The sequence below is a fragment of the Primulina tabacum genome, chromosome 14 (assembly GCF_025594145.1).
Source record: "Primulina tabacum isolate GXHZ01 chromosome 14, ASM2559414v2, whole genome shotgun sequence".
Taxonomy (NCBI): Eukaryota; Viridiplantae; Streptophyta; class Magnoliopsida; order Lamiales; family Gesneriaceae; genus Primulina; species Primulina tabacum.
The window spans coordinates 3,870,855-3,890,049 of record NC_134563.1 but is presented as its reverse complement, the minus strand read 5'-3'; the positions used below and the strand labels follow the sequence as shown (position 1 = coordinate 3,890,049).

The 19,195-nt window shown below is 35.3% G+C and overlaps 1 protein-coding gene across 2 annotated transcripts; it reads right to left on the bottom strand.

Moving 5' to 3' along the window:
* Nucleotides 1-9,192: 9,192 nt before the first annotated feature.
* On the bottom strand, nt 9,193-18,770 carry LOC142524663 (uncharacterized). Of its 2 annotated transcripts, XM_075628716.1 has the most exons (21): nt 18,413-18,770; nt 17,095-17,180; nt 16,884-16,985; nt 16,217-16,323; nt 16,037-16,137; nt 15,324-15,411; nt 14,590-14,678; nt 14,121-14,260; nt 13,856-14,021; nt 13,597-13,732; nt 13,332-13,428; nt 12,716-12,845; nt 12,242-12,301; nt 12,002-12,120; nt 11,690-11,814; nt 11,052-11,276; nt 10,755-10,915; nt 10,360-10,523; nt 10,059-10,141; nt 9,898-9,983; nt 9,193-9,479 (listed from the first exon to the last, which is right to left on the bottom strand). In XM_075628716.1, the coding sequence occupies exons 1-21, from the start codon at nt 18,626-18,628 to the stop codon at nt 9,336-9,338; spliced, it is 2,625 nt and encodes an 874-aa protein (XP_075484831.1). In that variant the 5' UTR covers nt 18,629-18,770; the 3' UTR covers nt 9,193-9,335. The 2 variants fall into 2 exon arrangements, with proteins under 2 accessions (XP_075484831.1, XP_075484832.1); XM_075628717.1 differs by lacking the exon at nt 17,095-17,180 and having other exon boundaries at nt 18,413-18,551.
* Between the last annotated feature and the right edge of the window lie 425 nt (nt 18,771-19,195).

Here is a 19,195-nt window from a genome sequence, read left to right as displayed (position 1 = left end):
AACATGTACCATCATCAGGAACATAACTCATCCTGTACCATATCCAGGAACATAATCAACATAACTCAATATAAACTGTCAATTAGACTCATGACGTCACATTTAAGACTAGAGTCAATCCTAGTCTAGGGATCCCGATTTCCAGAAGTTAGCATTCCCATATCGACCAACAGTAATAGAAAAGACTCCAGTGTTATCCACGTCGATAGGGTATCGATCACCGATAATAGAAGAAATACCAATTCTATCCACATCGATATGGTATCGATCACCGGTAATAGAAGAAGCTCGTATTCTATCCACATCGGTATAGTATCGATCACCAGTAATAGAAAGAACTTCGATTCTATCCACATCGATATAATATCGATCACCAGTAATAGAAGAAGTTGTGATTCTATCCACATCGATACGGTACCGATCACCAGTAATAGAAGAAGTTCCGATTCTATCCACATCGATATAATATCGATCATCAGTAATAGAAGAAGTTATAATTCTATCCACATCAATAGCCAAACATCCGGTGACAGACTTTGGCCCAATCGCCAATACACTATCTTGTGACATCGTGCAATGTGCCCGTGGCGATCCCACCACTATCAGGCACTTCTGTCACAAGATTACTCGTCTAATACCTACTGTCTATAAATCAAGAGAACAAGTACATCAAACAAATCAATACAATAAGGTAAAGTATGTGATTTAGGGAAACTCGAGCCAAACCTCACTCGAGTTGTGCAATCCCAACTCAACATTAATTTATACCTTTATCTTCCCGGTCCGACGAAGACGAAGTATTGAAGTCAACTCTGTCCATACCCAATCTGATAATGACAATCGAATAGATACAATATCAGTATATAACTCAGTTCAACACCTGTTTTGATCAATACTCAAATCAAAACATAATCTGATCAATGCCAATCGACATATGGTATCACAATACCATCTCAACCAATACTGAATCTGATCAATATCAATTTACGGATGTTTCGACGGCATAACAATACAGTCTCGATAACCCCGTCAATTCCAACATCACAGATATAATACCAGAACTCATAATCAATATCGGTGCAACTCATAATTTCAATAACAATACAAATCTGATATCGATTCTCAATCAAATCGACTCCAAAATTCATAACAATTACATAATCAGTCCGTTCTTTAATCTGACTTCAATTATACGATGTCTACTATGTCAAGAACATCATATATGATGTGTATTCAATTCCAACAACATCATAATTTCAAAACATATCAAAACGTAGTAAAACTTACGTCCAGTTGTAGCCTACGTCGATAGGAACCCAGTACTGAAGTCGGATTTAAAATCGGACGGACGAATTTCTCACAAAAGGCGTAAGGATTTTCACGAAGTTCCTCGGTGCTCCTTTTATCAACTTCTGAAGGAAAAATCGAAGTAATACTTATATATATATATCCCATGCATGCTCAAGGAAACGTGGCTCGTTCCTTTAAGAAACACGTCTCGCGCATATGCGCGACATCAACCGGCGCATATGCGCGAGACCTACTGGTCATCGCACATCATTTCTTGGCAGCTCGCGCATATGCGCGACGCCTTCCGCGCATATGCGCGAGGCTCTCTGGACGTTGGTAACATATGCTCGCGCATATGCGCGCACTCACTTCGCGCATATGCGCGGGGCCTTCTGTCCATCTTGCGCATGTGCGCGAGAGCTACGGTCCTCGCACAACAAATCTCACACGCGATCTCATTTCGTGTCTCGGTTAGCCCTTTCATAATTGTCTCGATTAAAATCAATAATCGTAATTTAACACGATATAAAATCTCGGGCATTACATTTCTCCCCCTCTAAGATATGATTTCGTCCTCGAAATCACAGACAATCAAATCAGATAAGGAAGGAATGTATAATAGAGGTTACTTCAGAAAATTCATTCTATCAAACCATTCTGATCAAATTACTTGCAAATACTGGCTATACAACATCCGTATATACCAATCAACAGTTCATACCAAATCAATATCATCAGTTGTTATCAAATCTGTTTATCCCAGTCAAGGATTTACTCAATCTTCGGCTTTAAATACCAATCGTCACCATCCGACGTCGGCATATTAAGTCTGTTCATTCGAAGCTGGTTTTCATCCTTTTCTGAATCAGCTTCATTTTCTTTATCAGATTTCTGCTTTTATCAAATTCAATCTCAGATATCACCGTAATATCATTCCCATTCAGAGGAAATCCGCAGTACTCACTGTACAATGTCTCGTCTGTAGCTATCTCAATACTCGTTTGATAGCTATCATTATACAATAATTCATAAAGTGACAAGACATCAGGTCACTAGTGCTAAAATCCAGCACTACAGTTCCTGGATATCCTCCAGTATCTAGATAGTTCGCTCCGACTATCCATCAATCTATAAATCATAGATGAAACATCATGCTATACATTCTGCCAAAAGTTTAAAATCAACCAAAAATCACAGTATGATATAATTAACTCTGGCATTCAATACAATCTGACCCCTTTTCTTACATACCTCTCAGTCGTCTAGTCATATCTGTACATCATCCTGTACAATATAACATCCGCAGATTTGAACAATCGTTCAATCATAACCACATCCTGGTACATTCTTGGCACGATTTCGGTAAGTCTATCACCAGATCCATAGAAATGTACTCCTATTCTTATTCAGGAATCGATAATCTGTATAACCAATCTCCTGGTTTCTATCTTCATGTCTTCATCTGTCAGCGATTTAGACATTTCAATACAAATTCTGACAAAACTGATTTCCTTTGTTTACATCAAAACTGTCCGTTCGAATTATCACATATCTTGTTACTAGAATAACACTGAGTCTACTACTGTGTGCCTCTGACACTACCTGTCATTTCAAATTCGAAATATCCGGCACAAACAATTCAGCTAATTACATAAAATAACGCATTACCTACCTGGTATTTTGATTGACACACTGTTCTGACTATCGAAATCAAGCTCTGAACAATCTGATCATTGTCTCAACTGTGCTACAATCAATCAGTATACTATCTTCAGATATCACAGACTCTGAATGTAATCTGTTGCAATCTGGATTCATAGCCGAATAATTCTGTATACAATAATCTCAGTTCACAGAATATTCAATACAAATTTCAACTGTTCGATTCAATCAATCATACGCTGCGAATATATCAAGATCTCATAGATAAAACGAGCATAAGGTCATCAGAACACTTCGGAACACATGATTTATCAACCCATACACAGAACTGAAGTATCTCCCAGAGAAACACATAATCAGATGTAACTCTAACTCTCGGGCAGTAAATCTTCTAACTGACATTTCAATTCTTTCAATTCCATCAATATCATTCTATACAGAAGTCTCAAGTGAAATTCATACCTGATATTAAATCAAGACTGAAGTCGCTCTCCCTGATATAAGACAAATCCGGAATTTCATCTGGAACGACTATAGCAACTCTCCTGCTACTGGCAAATCATTCCCAGATAGGCTCAACTTTAGTAATCAACTTAATACATAAGAAATTACTCCATTCTTTTCGATAATCATCGAATCATACATAATACAGATATCAAGGAATTCAAAATCGAGAATTCTTACCGTATATCATTCGTTCCTCGGCCATTTCAGGTCTGAATCTTAACATCTCCTGGCAAGAATCTATAATAGTTCTGTACTTGTTAGCATATTAATATCAATAATGTAATCAGAATCAGATAATACAAGTACAATACAATCTAATTCAATCTCATCCTCTTTTTACTGCAGTACACAATATATCACAGAATTCACTGATATCAATTCCTCTCCCCAAAAGGGACAAAGATCCATACTACAGTAATACAGACCCAGTAGGTACAACATATATCAATACAACTCAGTCAAAGATAACCGTAGGGAATGCATTAGTATATATCAATACATATGCAACATAATCATAAAAGATTATTACCTGCCACTGTATCATCACCCGTGTGTCCTGGGTCTGTTCCTCGATCACTACCACTAGATGATTCTGCTCCCTGAAATCTTCGGGAACCTTTTTGTGGACAGACTCTAGCAAAGTGTCCCTGCTGTTTACAGATATTGCACCTACCAGTCACTCCCTGGCATTGCTCCGCGGAATGTCTCCCTCCGCAAGTCCTGCAATAAACTCCAGTATAACTCGGGCTAGAACCACTGGAGCTAGATGAACCACTCGGTCCGCTTCCTAACTTCTTAAACTGTTTCTTTCGAGCTTTCAGCAAATCTTGCTTTCCACTCGTGCTGCCACTATCCAATCGGAGAGGGAATTGTTGTGTCTGGGGTTGCATTGCACACAACCTTTCTTGTTGTCTAATCAGACTCACCTCAGCTCTTTTTGCTTTATTCAAAGTATCAGCAAACTGATGGGGTCGTTCTACCTTTATCAAGGCAATTATCTCAGAATTTAATCCATTGATGAACTGATCAGCTACAGCTTCATCATTCCCAGCTATCTGAGGAACAAAACGCAGTAGAGTAGAGAATTTAGCAACATATTCTTCAATATTCAGTTGGCCTTGTCTCAAATTCTCAAACTCTGCTCTCTTGTCCTCTCGGTACGATCCTGAGAAGAATCTTCGATAAAATTCAGCTTTAAAGACTTCCCACGTAATCATCGTACCCCGCTTTTCTAATACTCTTTTGGTTGTACACCAACTTCTAGCGACCTCGTGTAACTGATTGGGCACCAATTTAATTCTCTGTTCGATTGGATAATCAAGTGAATCAAACAGTATCTCTATATCATCTGACCAATTCTCACACTCTTCGGACATCTCAGTACCCTTCAAAATCGGCGGTTGAAACGATTGAAACATCTTCACTCTGTGTTTCCATCAAAGTTTCTGTCTCATCCATCTGATCAGTCGAAATACTACCCAATTCTCGAATTCTTCTTGGAGGTATATCTGATTACCACAAGGGTTAGTACCACAATCTCAGTCCCTTCCTGATCAGCTTACCTTCTGATCAAGAATTGGTTCTGATTCATTTTCAAATCAGACATATTACCAAATCAACTCAGGTATTCAGGTAACATGTATTCAAACGAAGTAAACATAATATCATGCTAGCATACACAATGCAAGTCAACATTATAAGTAGATCACATGCTAGGAATCACATGCAGGAAAAAAAACTCAATCTACCCCGCTCATTCTCTTCTATCTCAATCTCAAGAACCTATAGTTCTAGAACCTACTGTTCTGGAACCTAATGCTCTGATACCACCTGTTGTGGGGACCCGGACGCTAATTCATTCCTTAATTGTCTTTAGGAATAATTCAAATAATTATAATAAACAGGGTCTAATTTTTTTTTTTACAATACACAGCGGAAACGTAATGTAATTCAATTCAAATTACATATTAAACATAAACATATAAATCTTGTATTATCTACAAGAATTCAACTAGGTTCAACTATATATCAGTGCTGAATCCTAAGTTGCTTCGAAGCCCGGATCTCCACGTTTTCTAGTCCAGCCTCTTTCTCTTCTTGACCCTGATCCTATCCCACCTGTTGTCATGCACACATACAAACAAGACAACAGCCGGATAACTCCGGTGAGAATTACATTCTCAGTATAAATCATGTATACATGCAATCATAAAAACAATATAAAAGCATATAACGGATATGTCTAACATGTATTCAAATCAGAATATAAATCCATATCAAGAATAAATCATATTCTAAACATATACCATCATCAGGAACATAACTCATCCTGTACCATATCCAGGAACATAATCAACATAACTCAATATAAACTGTCAATTAGACTCATGACGTCACATTTAAGACTAGACTCAATCCTAGTCTAGGGATCTCGATTTCCAGAAGTTAGCAATTCCCATATCGACCAACAGTAATAGAAAAGACTCCAGTGTTATCCACGTCGATAGGGTATCGATCACCGGTAATAGAAGAAATACCAATTCTATCCACATCGATATGGTATCGATCACCAGTAATAGAAGAAGCTCGTATTCTATCCACATCGGTATAGTATCGATCACCAGTAATAGAAAGAACTCCGATTCTATCCACATCGATATAATATCGATCACCAGTAATAGAAGAAGTTATGATTCTATCCACATCGATACGGTACCGATCACCAGTAATAGAAAAAGCTCCGATTCTATCCACATCGATATAATATCGATCATCAGTAATAGAAGAAGTTATAATTCTATCCACATCGATAGCCAAACATCTGGTGACAGACTTTGGCCCAATCGCCAATACACTATCTTGTGACATCGTGCAATGTGCCCGTGGCGATCCCACCACTATCAGGCACTTCTGTCACAAGATTACTCGTCTAATACCTGCTGTCTAAAAATCAAGAGAACAAGTACATCAATCAAATCAATACAATAAGGTAAAATATGTGATTTAGGGAAACTCGAGCCAAACCTCACTCGAGTTGTGCAATCCAAACTCAACATTAATTTATACCTTTATCTTCCCGGTCCGACGAAGACGAAGTATTGAAGTCAACTCTGTCCACACCCAATCTTATAATGACAATCGAATAGATACACTATCAGTATATAACTCAGTTCAACACCTGTTTTGATCAATACTCAAATCAAAACATAATCTGATCAATGCCAATCGACATATGGTATCACAATACCATCTCAACCAATACTGAATCTGATCAATATCAATTTATGGATGTTTCGACGGCATAACAATACAGTCTCGATAACCCCGTCAATTCCAACATCACAGATATAATACCAGAACTCATAATCAATATCGGTGCAACTCATAATTTCAATAACAATACAAATCTGATATCGATTCTCAATCAAATCGACTCCAAAATTCATAACAATTACATAATCAGTCCGTTCTTTAATCTGACTTCAATTATACGATGTCTACTATGTCAAGAACATCATATATGACGTGTATTCAATTCCAACAACATCATAATTTCAAAACATATCAAAACGTAGTAAAACTTACGTCCAGTTGTAGCCTACGTCGATAGGAACCCAGTACTGAAGTCGGATTTAAAATCGGACGGACGAATTTCTCACAAAAGGCGTAAGGATTTTCACGAAGTTCCTCGGTGCTCCTTTTCACAAAACGTGGCTCGTTCCTTTAAGAAACACGTCTCGCGCATATGCGCGACATCAACCGGCGCATATGCGCGAGACCTACTGGTCATCGCACATCATTTCTCGGCAGCTCGCGCATATGCACGACACCTTCCGCGCATATGCGCGAGGCTCTCTGGACGTTGGTAACATATGCTCGCGCATATGCGCGCACTCACTTCGCGCATATGCGCGCACTCACTTCGCGCATATGCGCGGGGCCTTCTGTCCATCTGGCGCATGTGCGCGAGAGCTACGGTCCTTGCACAACAAATCTCACACGTGATCTCATTTCGTGTCTCGGTTACCCCTTTCATAATTGTCTCGATTAAAATCAATAATCGTAATTTAACACAATATAAAATCTCGGGCATTACATATTGTTTAGTATATAATTTCTTATTTTGAAGCAAAATTTGATGCAAAGAACTATGAATTTAGTCAAATTTCAAAATGTGTGAAGTTCGAAGTTTATGTAATATTGGAAACACGTGTTATTATTAATCTCGTTCAAAATGAAAAAGAAAAATTAAAGAAAATGAAATATAGATTAATTAAGTTGACTGTTTTAAATAAAGCAATCATAAAATAATATTAGATATCTTGATTAAATTATAAATATATATTTGATGCAATAAAACGTTTATTATAAATAAATAATAAGGAGAATTGTAAAATATTTTTCAATGTAAAGTTTGAATTTATACATTGGACATAATTTATTTGTTGTATAAAATATGTTCCATTATCTATTACTTTACTCTTATAAACCAAGAGGTTTTTTTTTTTAATTTAAAAATAAAAAAACATTTCAAAATAAAATAATTTTACAAAATTACTTTAATTCGTGCCCGTGCTTCGTAAGCACGGATTAGAATGAGGTGGAGCATTATTCGTGCTTTGTAAGCGCGAATGCTCCACTTGGACGAGGATTCGTGCTTATGTATGCTCCACCTCACTCCATTATAATATATTAATATTATTAATATTGTGTTTTTATATTAATATTGTATTTTTATGTTGTGATTGAAATTCAATTAATAATAATAGCTTAAGTAGAAAATAAACAATGTAAATTTAGGAATATAATGAAAATATTATAATTTAGCGTAAGTTTTATCGATACTAAAGTTAAACCTTTTATTGGTGTATTGATGAAAGACTACTATTTTTTATTCTCCTTAACTTTCTCCCTGCAATCTTCTTATATCTCTAATTTTTCAATTACCCAACCAAATAATACAAATATTTAATAATTGACATATATTATAAATATTTATATTTTTCATTCGAATTAAATTAATTTGTAATAATAATAATAATAAAGAGTGAGGTGGAGCATCCGTGCTTTGTAAGCACGTATGCTCGTCCACGTGGAGCATCCGTGCTTACAAAGCACGGATAATACTCCACCTCACTCTAATCCGTGCTTACAAAGCACAGATTAAAGTAATTTCGAAATATTTTTTTTGAATTATTTTTGAAATATTTTTTTTTTAAATTAATAATAAAAAAACCCAAGCAAGAGTGGATAGATAAAAATTGTTTTTTGTTTTGGCATTTTAAAGTGGATTTACAAAAATAACCCAGACCTATTCACTGAAAACTCCAATAATAGAAGGGTAAATTTATAAATTCATTTTTTATCCCATGTTTCTCCCCCTCTCCGGTATAGGAAGTTATTTTCAGCCTTTTCTTTTGAAATTAAATGGTTAAAGCATATTTCCCTCTCTTTATCTTTTCCCAACTTCTCACGGTATCACCTGTTACATAAAATGATTTATTTTGATGATATAACTAAAAAATTATTTATCAAGCTAACTTATTCTTAATTTTAATTTATTTTTTTAATGCGTATCATTTTCTGATAAACACAACATATATAAATTTATTTTATACACACGCTGTGTACTTTGGTCCGCTAGTTTATAATCAAGCAGGAAATTAGTCATTGAGAATTTACCTTTAATATATGTCATTTCATTATTCTTTAAAGTAGCTTCAAAATAATATATATATATATATATATAATGTGTTAAACGACTTACAAAAAAATTAGCTGATAACAAAGTAACTTAGAAGACTAACAAATTGTCCATAAATTAAGTTGTGCCCAAATTGTTTCCGTAGCGAAACAAAAATTGTAGCAAGAAACTATCAGAAGAAATAGGTAGAGATGAAAGTTGTAAACGTAGTAACATCCATCCAATTAGGAAAAAGGGCTTTCAACTTCTTCGTTGGCTCGGTTAAATGTAGGTCCACTACAGCAATCTCAACCTTTAAAGCTTCAGAATTACTTGCCTGCACAGAATTCATATTGAAAGGGTATTACCTTATGTACAGAAAAGATCATTTTCATTTCAATGGATGAAAGATTGGCTTGGTTTAGACTGAGTCGAACAGCTGAAACAAACGAACATAGTCGAATTTGAGTAGTTACGATTCATGTTCGAGTGTTCGTCTATCAACTTAAACTCAATTCATGTTAATTTATTTATTTAATGGTATGAAGGTTACCATAGCATGTCATTTTTTTACATTAACTTTCCGAGCATCTGAAGAGCAACTTAGTCATCTCCAACTTGTTTGAAATTTCTCGAGCTCTATAAGCTCAAGATCGTCTATTGACTACTTGATCAAGCTTGAAGAGTGCAAGTTTCGAGCTTGATTATGTTCGTATCAACCCCTATTCCAAATGGTTAAGAAATTAAAAGTTTACCTCCAACCAAAAGGTCCAGTTTTCACGGCCTGCACCACTCAGTCTGCATATATACGATGGTGGCCCATTCCCGAACTCCACCGGAGCTGTAAGAAATTCATAAAGATTTAATATACCGCAAAAGAAAAAATGACTGGAGGCACCAAAGAAAATCGAATCACCTGGAACTACATTGTTTGCGAAAGACCAATTAGATAATGGACCAGTAATGTTAAGGACAGCAACCCACACCTGCTCTAAAGAACTGAGACAAAAATATACAGAAAATATTAATATCTCCATTGTGTTTATTTTGAAAATACTCAGAAATATTAACACGATCTAATTAATTTACAGACAAGTAACAAAATAGTTCGTAATTATTTGAAATGTGGCTCAGGTCCCGACGAAAGGTCATATTTTAGCTGGTATTAATATCCAATTCATTGTTTTGCAATTTGCATGCTTTCAATAAAATATTACCCCAAGGTGAATTCCAAGTAGACTCTCCGAGGTCCTCCAACTCGAAGGAGCTGGTAATTGTCCGTTGATAAATATGGGAAATGACTATACTGACTCGAGATATCATCTGTTTTAGCAGGAAACTTTAAGCTTCTTGAGAACAGAGAAGATATTGGAAATATACCCTGCAAAAGAACATAAAGTATATCTTATACAGGATCATGACATATCTTGTCACCCTATGAGGTATATTGGTGTGGAACCAGCTAAATAAAGTGGAGTAACGAGCAATTATTTTGCAATACTCAAATGACAAATGGGAAACAAAAAGTCAAATTTTCAAACAATTACAGATTAAAATGCTGCTATTTTTACGTTTCTGTCTTCTCCCATAGGGACGACATGCAAGAGGGTACCTTCCATCTCTGAAAATTTGACTGATTCACAGTGTCAAAACTAATTTCTGGAATGGCATGAAGTTCCTTCACCACCGCTGGCGCATGTTTAAACACAAACATTAGGGAATTTGAGTCCACTACTGCAAAATCGTAGCTAGCTTCCAATATGTGGTTTGCATCTATAAATGAATCATTAAACACTTGTTAGAAGGCCTATCAAGACATATGTCCATGACTGCATAGAAATTCCTACAAAAGATAAGTCAAGAATAGTCCAATTTTAAATAAAATATCAACGAGAAGTCAGAAGAGTACCTAGAGTTTCAATAGTATGCTGAAGTACAACTCTCTTAGGTGCATCTTGGCTATAGGGAAAAAATTGCGATGACACAGCCAAAGCAAGTATGGTAACTTGCAGCAAAAATCCGACAATTGATGATTTTGCTACCCACTTTTCAACAACAGGTAAAACAGGACCAACACACCAGCCAGTTACAAGTCCAATCAAAGCTGCAGCTATAACATCAGGAACAAAATACCCTGCAAATAGTTTGAGACTTCGTCAGAGTTACAGAAGAAACTCGCTACATTTCAGCCCGTATGACTTGGCAGCTTTAATTTCCTGTAATATGCATACAAGATAATCAAAAAAGGGAAAAAAATATAAATTCATCTCTTTTAGGTTGTTCATCATCAATTCAGTCAAGAACATAAATCAGTTTCACTTGTTCTATGTACTAATTTGTCTCGATCCAGATGATCCAAGTAGAATAAGTAGATTTGGCCACAGCAACATATGAGATTTTCTGGGCACTTTACATTTAAAAATAAATGCATGCATCAGATCTGGGCATGCAAATCACCAACCAAGGATACTCAATAACTAGCAAAACCCACAAGTTTCTCCGCTTTTCAGTCTTAGACATGAACAAAAACCAAATTAGAAAACTGACCATAGGGGGGTGGAAGAGAGCCTGTCATGCCCAGTTTCTCGATTACAAACATAGCAAGAAATCCCCCAAAATAGACGGAGTACATCAAGCAAGGTATCAATGGCACGACATAGCATGCTGTTGACCTGACAAAAAATCTTGGTCATATCAAATTTCCAAACACGTATTACAAACTCAACTGCTTGAACAAAGCAAACTGTTTACATATAAGAAACAGAACCGCCAACAAGAACATGGAGTATTGGCATATACTGGATAGTATTAGAGAAAATAAGTGACAGAACATCATCAAAGAATCATGTACGGTAGTACCTGAGAGATTTGCGACCAAAGCACTTGACCGATAAACAAAAGGAGATCCATGCAGGGACCATAAAAACTGATATAAAGAATGTCATAAAACCGCCACTCAACCCTGATAAAAGGTACACCTGCTTCGAATTTCGAGTTAGCAATTTAAGGCTTGAAACTACGAATTTTTAGGACGCCAAAAGAAAAAACTTTTTCATTACAAAAAGACCATATTAATTTGATAACTGAGTATTCCCGTACCAGGGTAATAAAGGAATAGAATCCAAATGCTCCCCAAAACCTAGCTTCATCGACCAATTCCTTCAAACGTGTCAAATCAAAACTAATAAAGAGAAATAATCTAAATACATACTATAACATTGCAAAATCGAACAAAGCACATGAATGAAATTCTATAGTTGAATATGGCCTAACACAGGCCATATCATCTAAGCTTCTGCCTATTTTAGCCTTTACTTCAGACATGTACTAAATTCAGCAGTGGTGCATCTGAAAAGCAGCAAGATAAGTGCCTTGTGACTTATTCAGCAACTACTTGGCCTTGGCTCAATGAGTTGTATAACTATTTAAAAATATATCAGACGAGTTAACGCTTCTACAATCAAGAAAGTTTTTTTTACTAGATATCTATAGCATCTCACAGTGATATTCTATGTCAACAGACCTGAGGGCTCCAATGCTATGATTAAATAAGATTCACACAGAAGCACACACCTCTCTTGGTAATGAAAAGGCAGAAAACTCTTGAGAAAGAGGAAATTGTCTCCAAAGCACTCTTGGAACTAACAGACCAACAATTGAGCAGGGTACGAACATAAAAAACGCCAAGTGTGGATTAGCAAACCTAAATTGGAAAAATAAATGACAAGATCTGTGAGTTCAAAAACAAATGGAACATTATGAAGGACAATAATAGAGAAATTGAATATAAAAACAATCTAATTAGTAGTAGAATAACTTCTTGACTGCTGAACTTCAATATGGACACTAAACAGAGATAAGGGGTAAAACATCCAATCAGGCAGAAATGCTTGACAACACATAACACAATCAAGTCACAGCTTTGGTCGGGAAAAAATTCGATACTCAGCCTGTATCAAGCAAGGAAGAGTATGCAGCAGGAAGGAGGAAATAAGAAGGTAGAGGACTCAAACACATATCAAAACTATTTTTTGTGAATTAAATTCCAAGTTATAATAGAACCTGCATCCATGGAGCTCTCATTAAGATAAAGCACAAACTCATAAAAACAGAGAGGCTAATAACAAAAAAAAAAAAGAATTATGATATTAAAAACCAGAAAACGAAATTAAGGCAACTAAATCCGTACCAGTTCATTGAATGTTCACAGAATAGCAACCGCAAGATAGCAAAAGTCACAGGAAAAATAATGGCCAGTATAATTCCGCTCGCATGGTACAGTAATCCTGCATCATTGTCACTAAACTGCATTATACATGGAACATCAAGAAATTTTACTTCATTGTCACTAAACTGCATTATACATGGAACTACAAGAAAATTTACCTGTAATCTGTAATCTGTAACAAAAGGTCAGTAACACAAATTTGGAATTTCAGTAGCAAATTCATTACCTTTCAGGAAGTCATAATAGGTGGCAAAGGAACAAATTAAACCCCCAGTTGGCAAGCGCAATAAAAGAGGCATGAGGAGGAAGATAGCAATTGGAATACTGTGAAGCACCACTGCTAGCCTTCTTGAATAAAAGACCTGAAAAAAGACTTGTGCATCAGAATTTAAGTTAGCTCAAAACCTGGATTATTGCTGTTTGCTTATTTACTATAGCTAGAGAAATTATTGGCCAACTAAACCTGAGAATCAAATCTTGCATACCAAGAACTGTGAGAAGTAATCAAAGAAAACTGCTCTTTCACCTTCGGATGTGCTAGCAGCAGCTGTAAATGATACTCGCTCTTGGGCATTTAATAACTTAGAAGAATTAGCAAAAGCTTTCATCACACTAAACAAATTGTCCCCACGCGCTTGCATGCTTCCAGCTCTAAAAACAAGTGCATGCAATTTATAATGAATCAAAAAAGAAATCTGTTACTTAGAAAGCACATCCGGCGACTGTACCAAATTAGCAGTTGGTACATACATTATTCTTTCCACTGTATCTGAGGATGTGTGGTAAAAATAACCTCCAAGGAGAAAGATAATATCCAAACCAGGAATATCTCCATAATCTTTGGCAAACATTCTATAGTCTGTATCCCCAGGAATTGCGCCAAAAACATCCTGCAATGGATTGAGAAACATGAAAAACGAAACTTTCAAATAAATATACCTGCAAACAGTAGCAAGAAGTAATCAACTAATGGCGAGGATTCGCATGTCGAACATTATTTTATTTAATGTGGCAAAACCATGTTACAGAATTTTTAGCACCAGACATTAACCAAAATAAAAACAGTATGAATGTCATGCATATCTATCTGCTTTTAAAATCAGCAGAACAGCCATAGAAAATAAAGCGTCCAAGAAACTTTTTCCAAGCATTTACATTTGAAAAAAATAAATTAATTAAACAAGCCTCTTTAATATCAGAAAAGACGAAAAATAAAAACCTGAGCTGCACTGTTTGCCATTGGATATACTGCTGATTGGGCATAAACATATGAAGGCCAAGATCCGGGACCAGATTGGCACACTAAATCTGTCGATTGAGAAATATTACAATGAAAATCAACAAAGAGCTCAGCTCCTGAAAGAATTCAATCTCATGAAGTAAGGTGAATGAGCACCCTCCATATAATTTTCCTGCGATTAATAGCAAATAATACAACATAGAATGTCGAAAGTTTCAATTTCATTCCTAAAACTCTACCTATAAAATAAACAGGAAAACACTTTACATTGGAACTTGGTACTGATACAGTTATATTAGGTATAGTGGATGATCACATAAATATACTAGATGACGAGGCATAGACACACTCATTCCAATAATAGAGCACTTTAAGAGTCCAAGGTAGAAACAATTAAAAGCTGTCATTAATTTGCAGTAAACAAAATCCAAATTAATCATTAGCATTTGTTTCTTCTATCAAAATCAAATTAAGATGTTGCATACATCATCATCCGTACAATGCCAGTTAGCATAAAAAAAGATGGTCATATCATTGTGGTATTAGCAACTTACAAGCATTAAACAAAGTAAATATCATGCAATCCCACATAAGGGTTAAGTTCCATCATCCACAAAAAAAATTATAGAAGATGTCTATAACAATCCAGATGCAATTCCGGACCACAAATTACCGCATTGTGACATTTCATTGCATTTCAATTTGAAACTCACCAAAGCCTCCTGTCCCAGATGCCTCAACATCGATAAAAGCTCCTATTGTATCCCGCCATCTATGTGTTGTAATGAAGCCATGTGAACCCTGATATATAATAAGAAAATCAGCCATGTTACGCAACTAGAACTTTAACACAAAATTTGCATTCGAATTAAAAACCTATTTTGTACTCATTTCCACTGGTTTGACGTAGAACCTGCGATGCCTTAAGAAGGTCCAAGCAAAGAAGTAATCCAATAAATTTATTTTTCCATATTATTTCACGCATAAATGCTATCATAATCCCAGCGACTAGTAAGCGAATTATAGAACAAAATCAAGTGAACAAACTATTGTTTTTGTAAAATGATATTTCTTATAGGAAGAAAATATCAGCAATTGATCAATCAACTTTATTTAGTGATTGCAAATTGAAACTTTGAGAATAATGCTTGGTTTAAAAATAGACTCGTTTTGTGCCATACATAGAAAAGAAAAAACAAATCAATTACCAAGCCATGTTAAACAATACCATAATTTGGTTCGCACGTTCGATTCCTTGGACAGAAAAAGAAATGTATCATGATAAGACAAACTGAACTTTACAGTACAATACTGAGAACATAATATCAACACATAGAAGTACAATTATCGTTATAAAAACCAAACCAAGAATCTAGGACAACCATGTTAAAAGTACAAGGGCAAGGAAAATAATAACATTACTCACCAGCATAAATAATTCTTCAGCTCCATTAAATAAGAATATAACAGGCCTAGGAGGAATCCAACCAGAATCTACTGTGAGCCTTGCTAGTTCTAGTAATGATGCTGTCAATGAAAAACTAGTAAAAATTAAGCTATACTACTGCATTAATATAAAACAGAACATATCTTGCATTCCACCCACCAACACATGAACCACAATCACCGGCTCCTGGAGAACCAGGCGGGGTATCAAAGTGACTGTTTAATAACACCGACGAGTCGGTGTCTAGAGAATTTATCGATGAAATCCTGCACGTTGATTCAAGTTGGATTAAGTAACTTAAGACATCCACAAAGCATTTCTTTTAGCAAATATTCAATTAAAAAGTATTCTGCAATACTGTGTGTTTAGTCTAATCATCATTTATATATTGGAGATATTATGGATTGCAGCTACCACTTAACACGTCCAACTGGCTAATATATTAATTTCATAATAAAACAAAATAATATTTGGATGCCTTAAATGGGACAAGTGGTAGCACCAACAGGGAAGGAATAAGATTTTAAAACGAGAGAATATATAGTGCATTAGCAACAACAGAATTCTGCAAATCGAAACAATGGTCCTTTTTCTTCATGTGAGGAAATAACATAATATCTGAAAGATAGATTAGATGCCAAAAAGGCTCAATACAGCAACATACTTATGCAACAATAGGGACCCAATTGAAGACAGACCAAATATGATCATAACCGAACCCAAATTAAACTATAACCTTTAAATAATAATTTGACTCAACAAACTGGTCGAGGGTATAAACAAAAATGTATAGAAAGTGAACAAAGCAAAACAATAGGTGAAGTACCTCATTTGGATATTTGTATGATTTCTATAAGTTAGTGTCAAGCTCTGCCCCAAAAAAATCATATTGAATGAGCCATTAACTGTGGTTTCTTCGATCTCTATCCTGCAAATACAAAATACAAATACTAAAGTTAGTTCTACACATGCCACCTTAAAATAGTGTAACAATCAATAAGTTTACGTAGATTTCATATATCAATCAATACACTAACCTAAAATCAGATCCAGCTCGTTCTTTTATCATTTCTAACTGTGTTTTAATGTACTTTGCTGCCTGTCTTAAACCTGGACTTCCCTCCTAGATGTAATAAAATCACAAAACTGTCACATTTTCTATGACACTTCATAACCAAACAGGAAAGTAAAAAAATAAACATTTGGTTACCGAAACTATACAAAGTTAGGGAAACAGGAAATTTCTGCATTAAATTTTAATTCAAATTGAAATTAGAATAAAAATTATACATAGTAGCTTTTCTTTTGTTTTAGTTCACCAACCCTTCACACTATCATTTCAAAAACATCAACCAAGTACACACATACATAAGCAATCAAGAAATGACAGAACAAAAACCTCAACAGAGTTCTACAAATAATTGTATCTAAAACGACTACAGAGATTGACCTAAAGAAGTGAAACACTGTAGCCGCATCGAGTTCAAGCAATCAGAAAAATAAAGAAACTTTACCCCACTTGTTTTCAAAATGTCCCAAGATCGCCAAAATCAATCAACTGAATGTCATAGTTGCATCAAATTCAACCAAATAGAGTTGAAGAATAAAGCAAATTAAAAACAGTGATATAAAATCATGTAATTTTCAAAAGAAAATCATCAGTTCATTGACCAAGTTCAATCATGCCAGAGGGGGAAAATCAAAAGAAAAATTAAAACTAGAGTGTAGTACTGTAGTTCCACATAATTACAGTAGAAAGTCGACAATATTTTCTGCTGGATTGAATCAATCAAATTTGAACATTTAATTCCATAAAGATCCATAAAAAAAGAACGCCAAGAAAAATTCTAACTTCTAAGGTCTGGCGCTGGATAATCTTCAGGAAATAAGCAGTTTTGTTTTTTTTATAGGAATACTGGAAATAATTTATCCTAGAGACATGCTAATACAAGATCATGCCCCAGTACATTCATTATACACGAAGTTCGTTGTTCATTTACTTGCTTATACTAAATCTAATTGGTACATACAAACAAACATCGTAGCTCCGATATATATAACCAAAAAATTACTGGAACGATTTATAAGCATGAATCATTCATTAGTTTGGTTCAAAACCATCCTAACCAATTACAATAAAAAGTCAACAAAGCATGGTGGTGGCAGTGGCAGTGGCACAGAGTTTGCCGAGCAGCCAAACAAACTTCAACATTAAATAACTTCGTCTAAATAACCAAATTCCAGTCCTCTAAACAACTGAATTGAACTAGATAAAGATCAAAGTCACATGCATAAAATTACTCAAAAATTCAACGGATAGATGCTAGCATAACAGACATGTCGTCGTTTGCTGACCTGCCGGCCGCCGATGTCTTCCGCCAAAACGCGAATATGCTCGATAGCTCTAGCTTCAGAAAAGCGATCCAGCGGTGCGTCAAAGCCGAGAGGGGTGATGAACTTCATTTGAATAACCAAGTAGGCGAGACATGAGATGAGCCCGTAGAGAACCACGAGAACGAAAAATACTTTGAATCCGGTGACATCGCCGGAGCTCGGACGGAATAGCGCCATTGTCTTCGATTTTTGAGCTACAAGGTGAGAGTCGCACAAGAACCAATCTGGCTGGGGCGGTGTTCAAGAGGCAACCGTTCGTTAATTGCGATGCTTCTAAACTTTGTTACGGTCCCAACTTATTGGTTAACTAATAGAATCGAGCTCCATATTAAAAAAAATATTTAATTTAAGGTTAGAAAAGTCCGAAACGTAAGAAATGTATATATATTTAATATATATAATAATTAGATTATATTAATAAAATATTAAATTTTATGTACAGTCAGTGAACCATCGAATAAAATATTTTTGGCTTGAATTCGACTCAAAATAAATTCGAAAATATTCGAGTTCGACTCGAGTTTGATAAATTTAAATAAAAATCAAATATTTATTACCTCGACTAAAAAAATTTACAAAACTGACTCAATTGGTTTATCGTCTTAGGCCCAACCCAAATTTCTGCAATGATAAGATTAAAAATATAAAAAGCAAAAAAATAGCTATTAAATACGAAAACATAAAAAATATATGATAATAAGTTAAAATAAGGTGGTATGTTCCACGTAAGTTTTTTATTAAGAA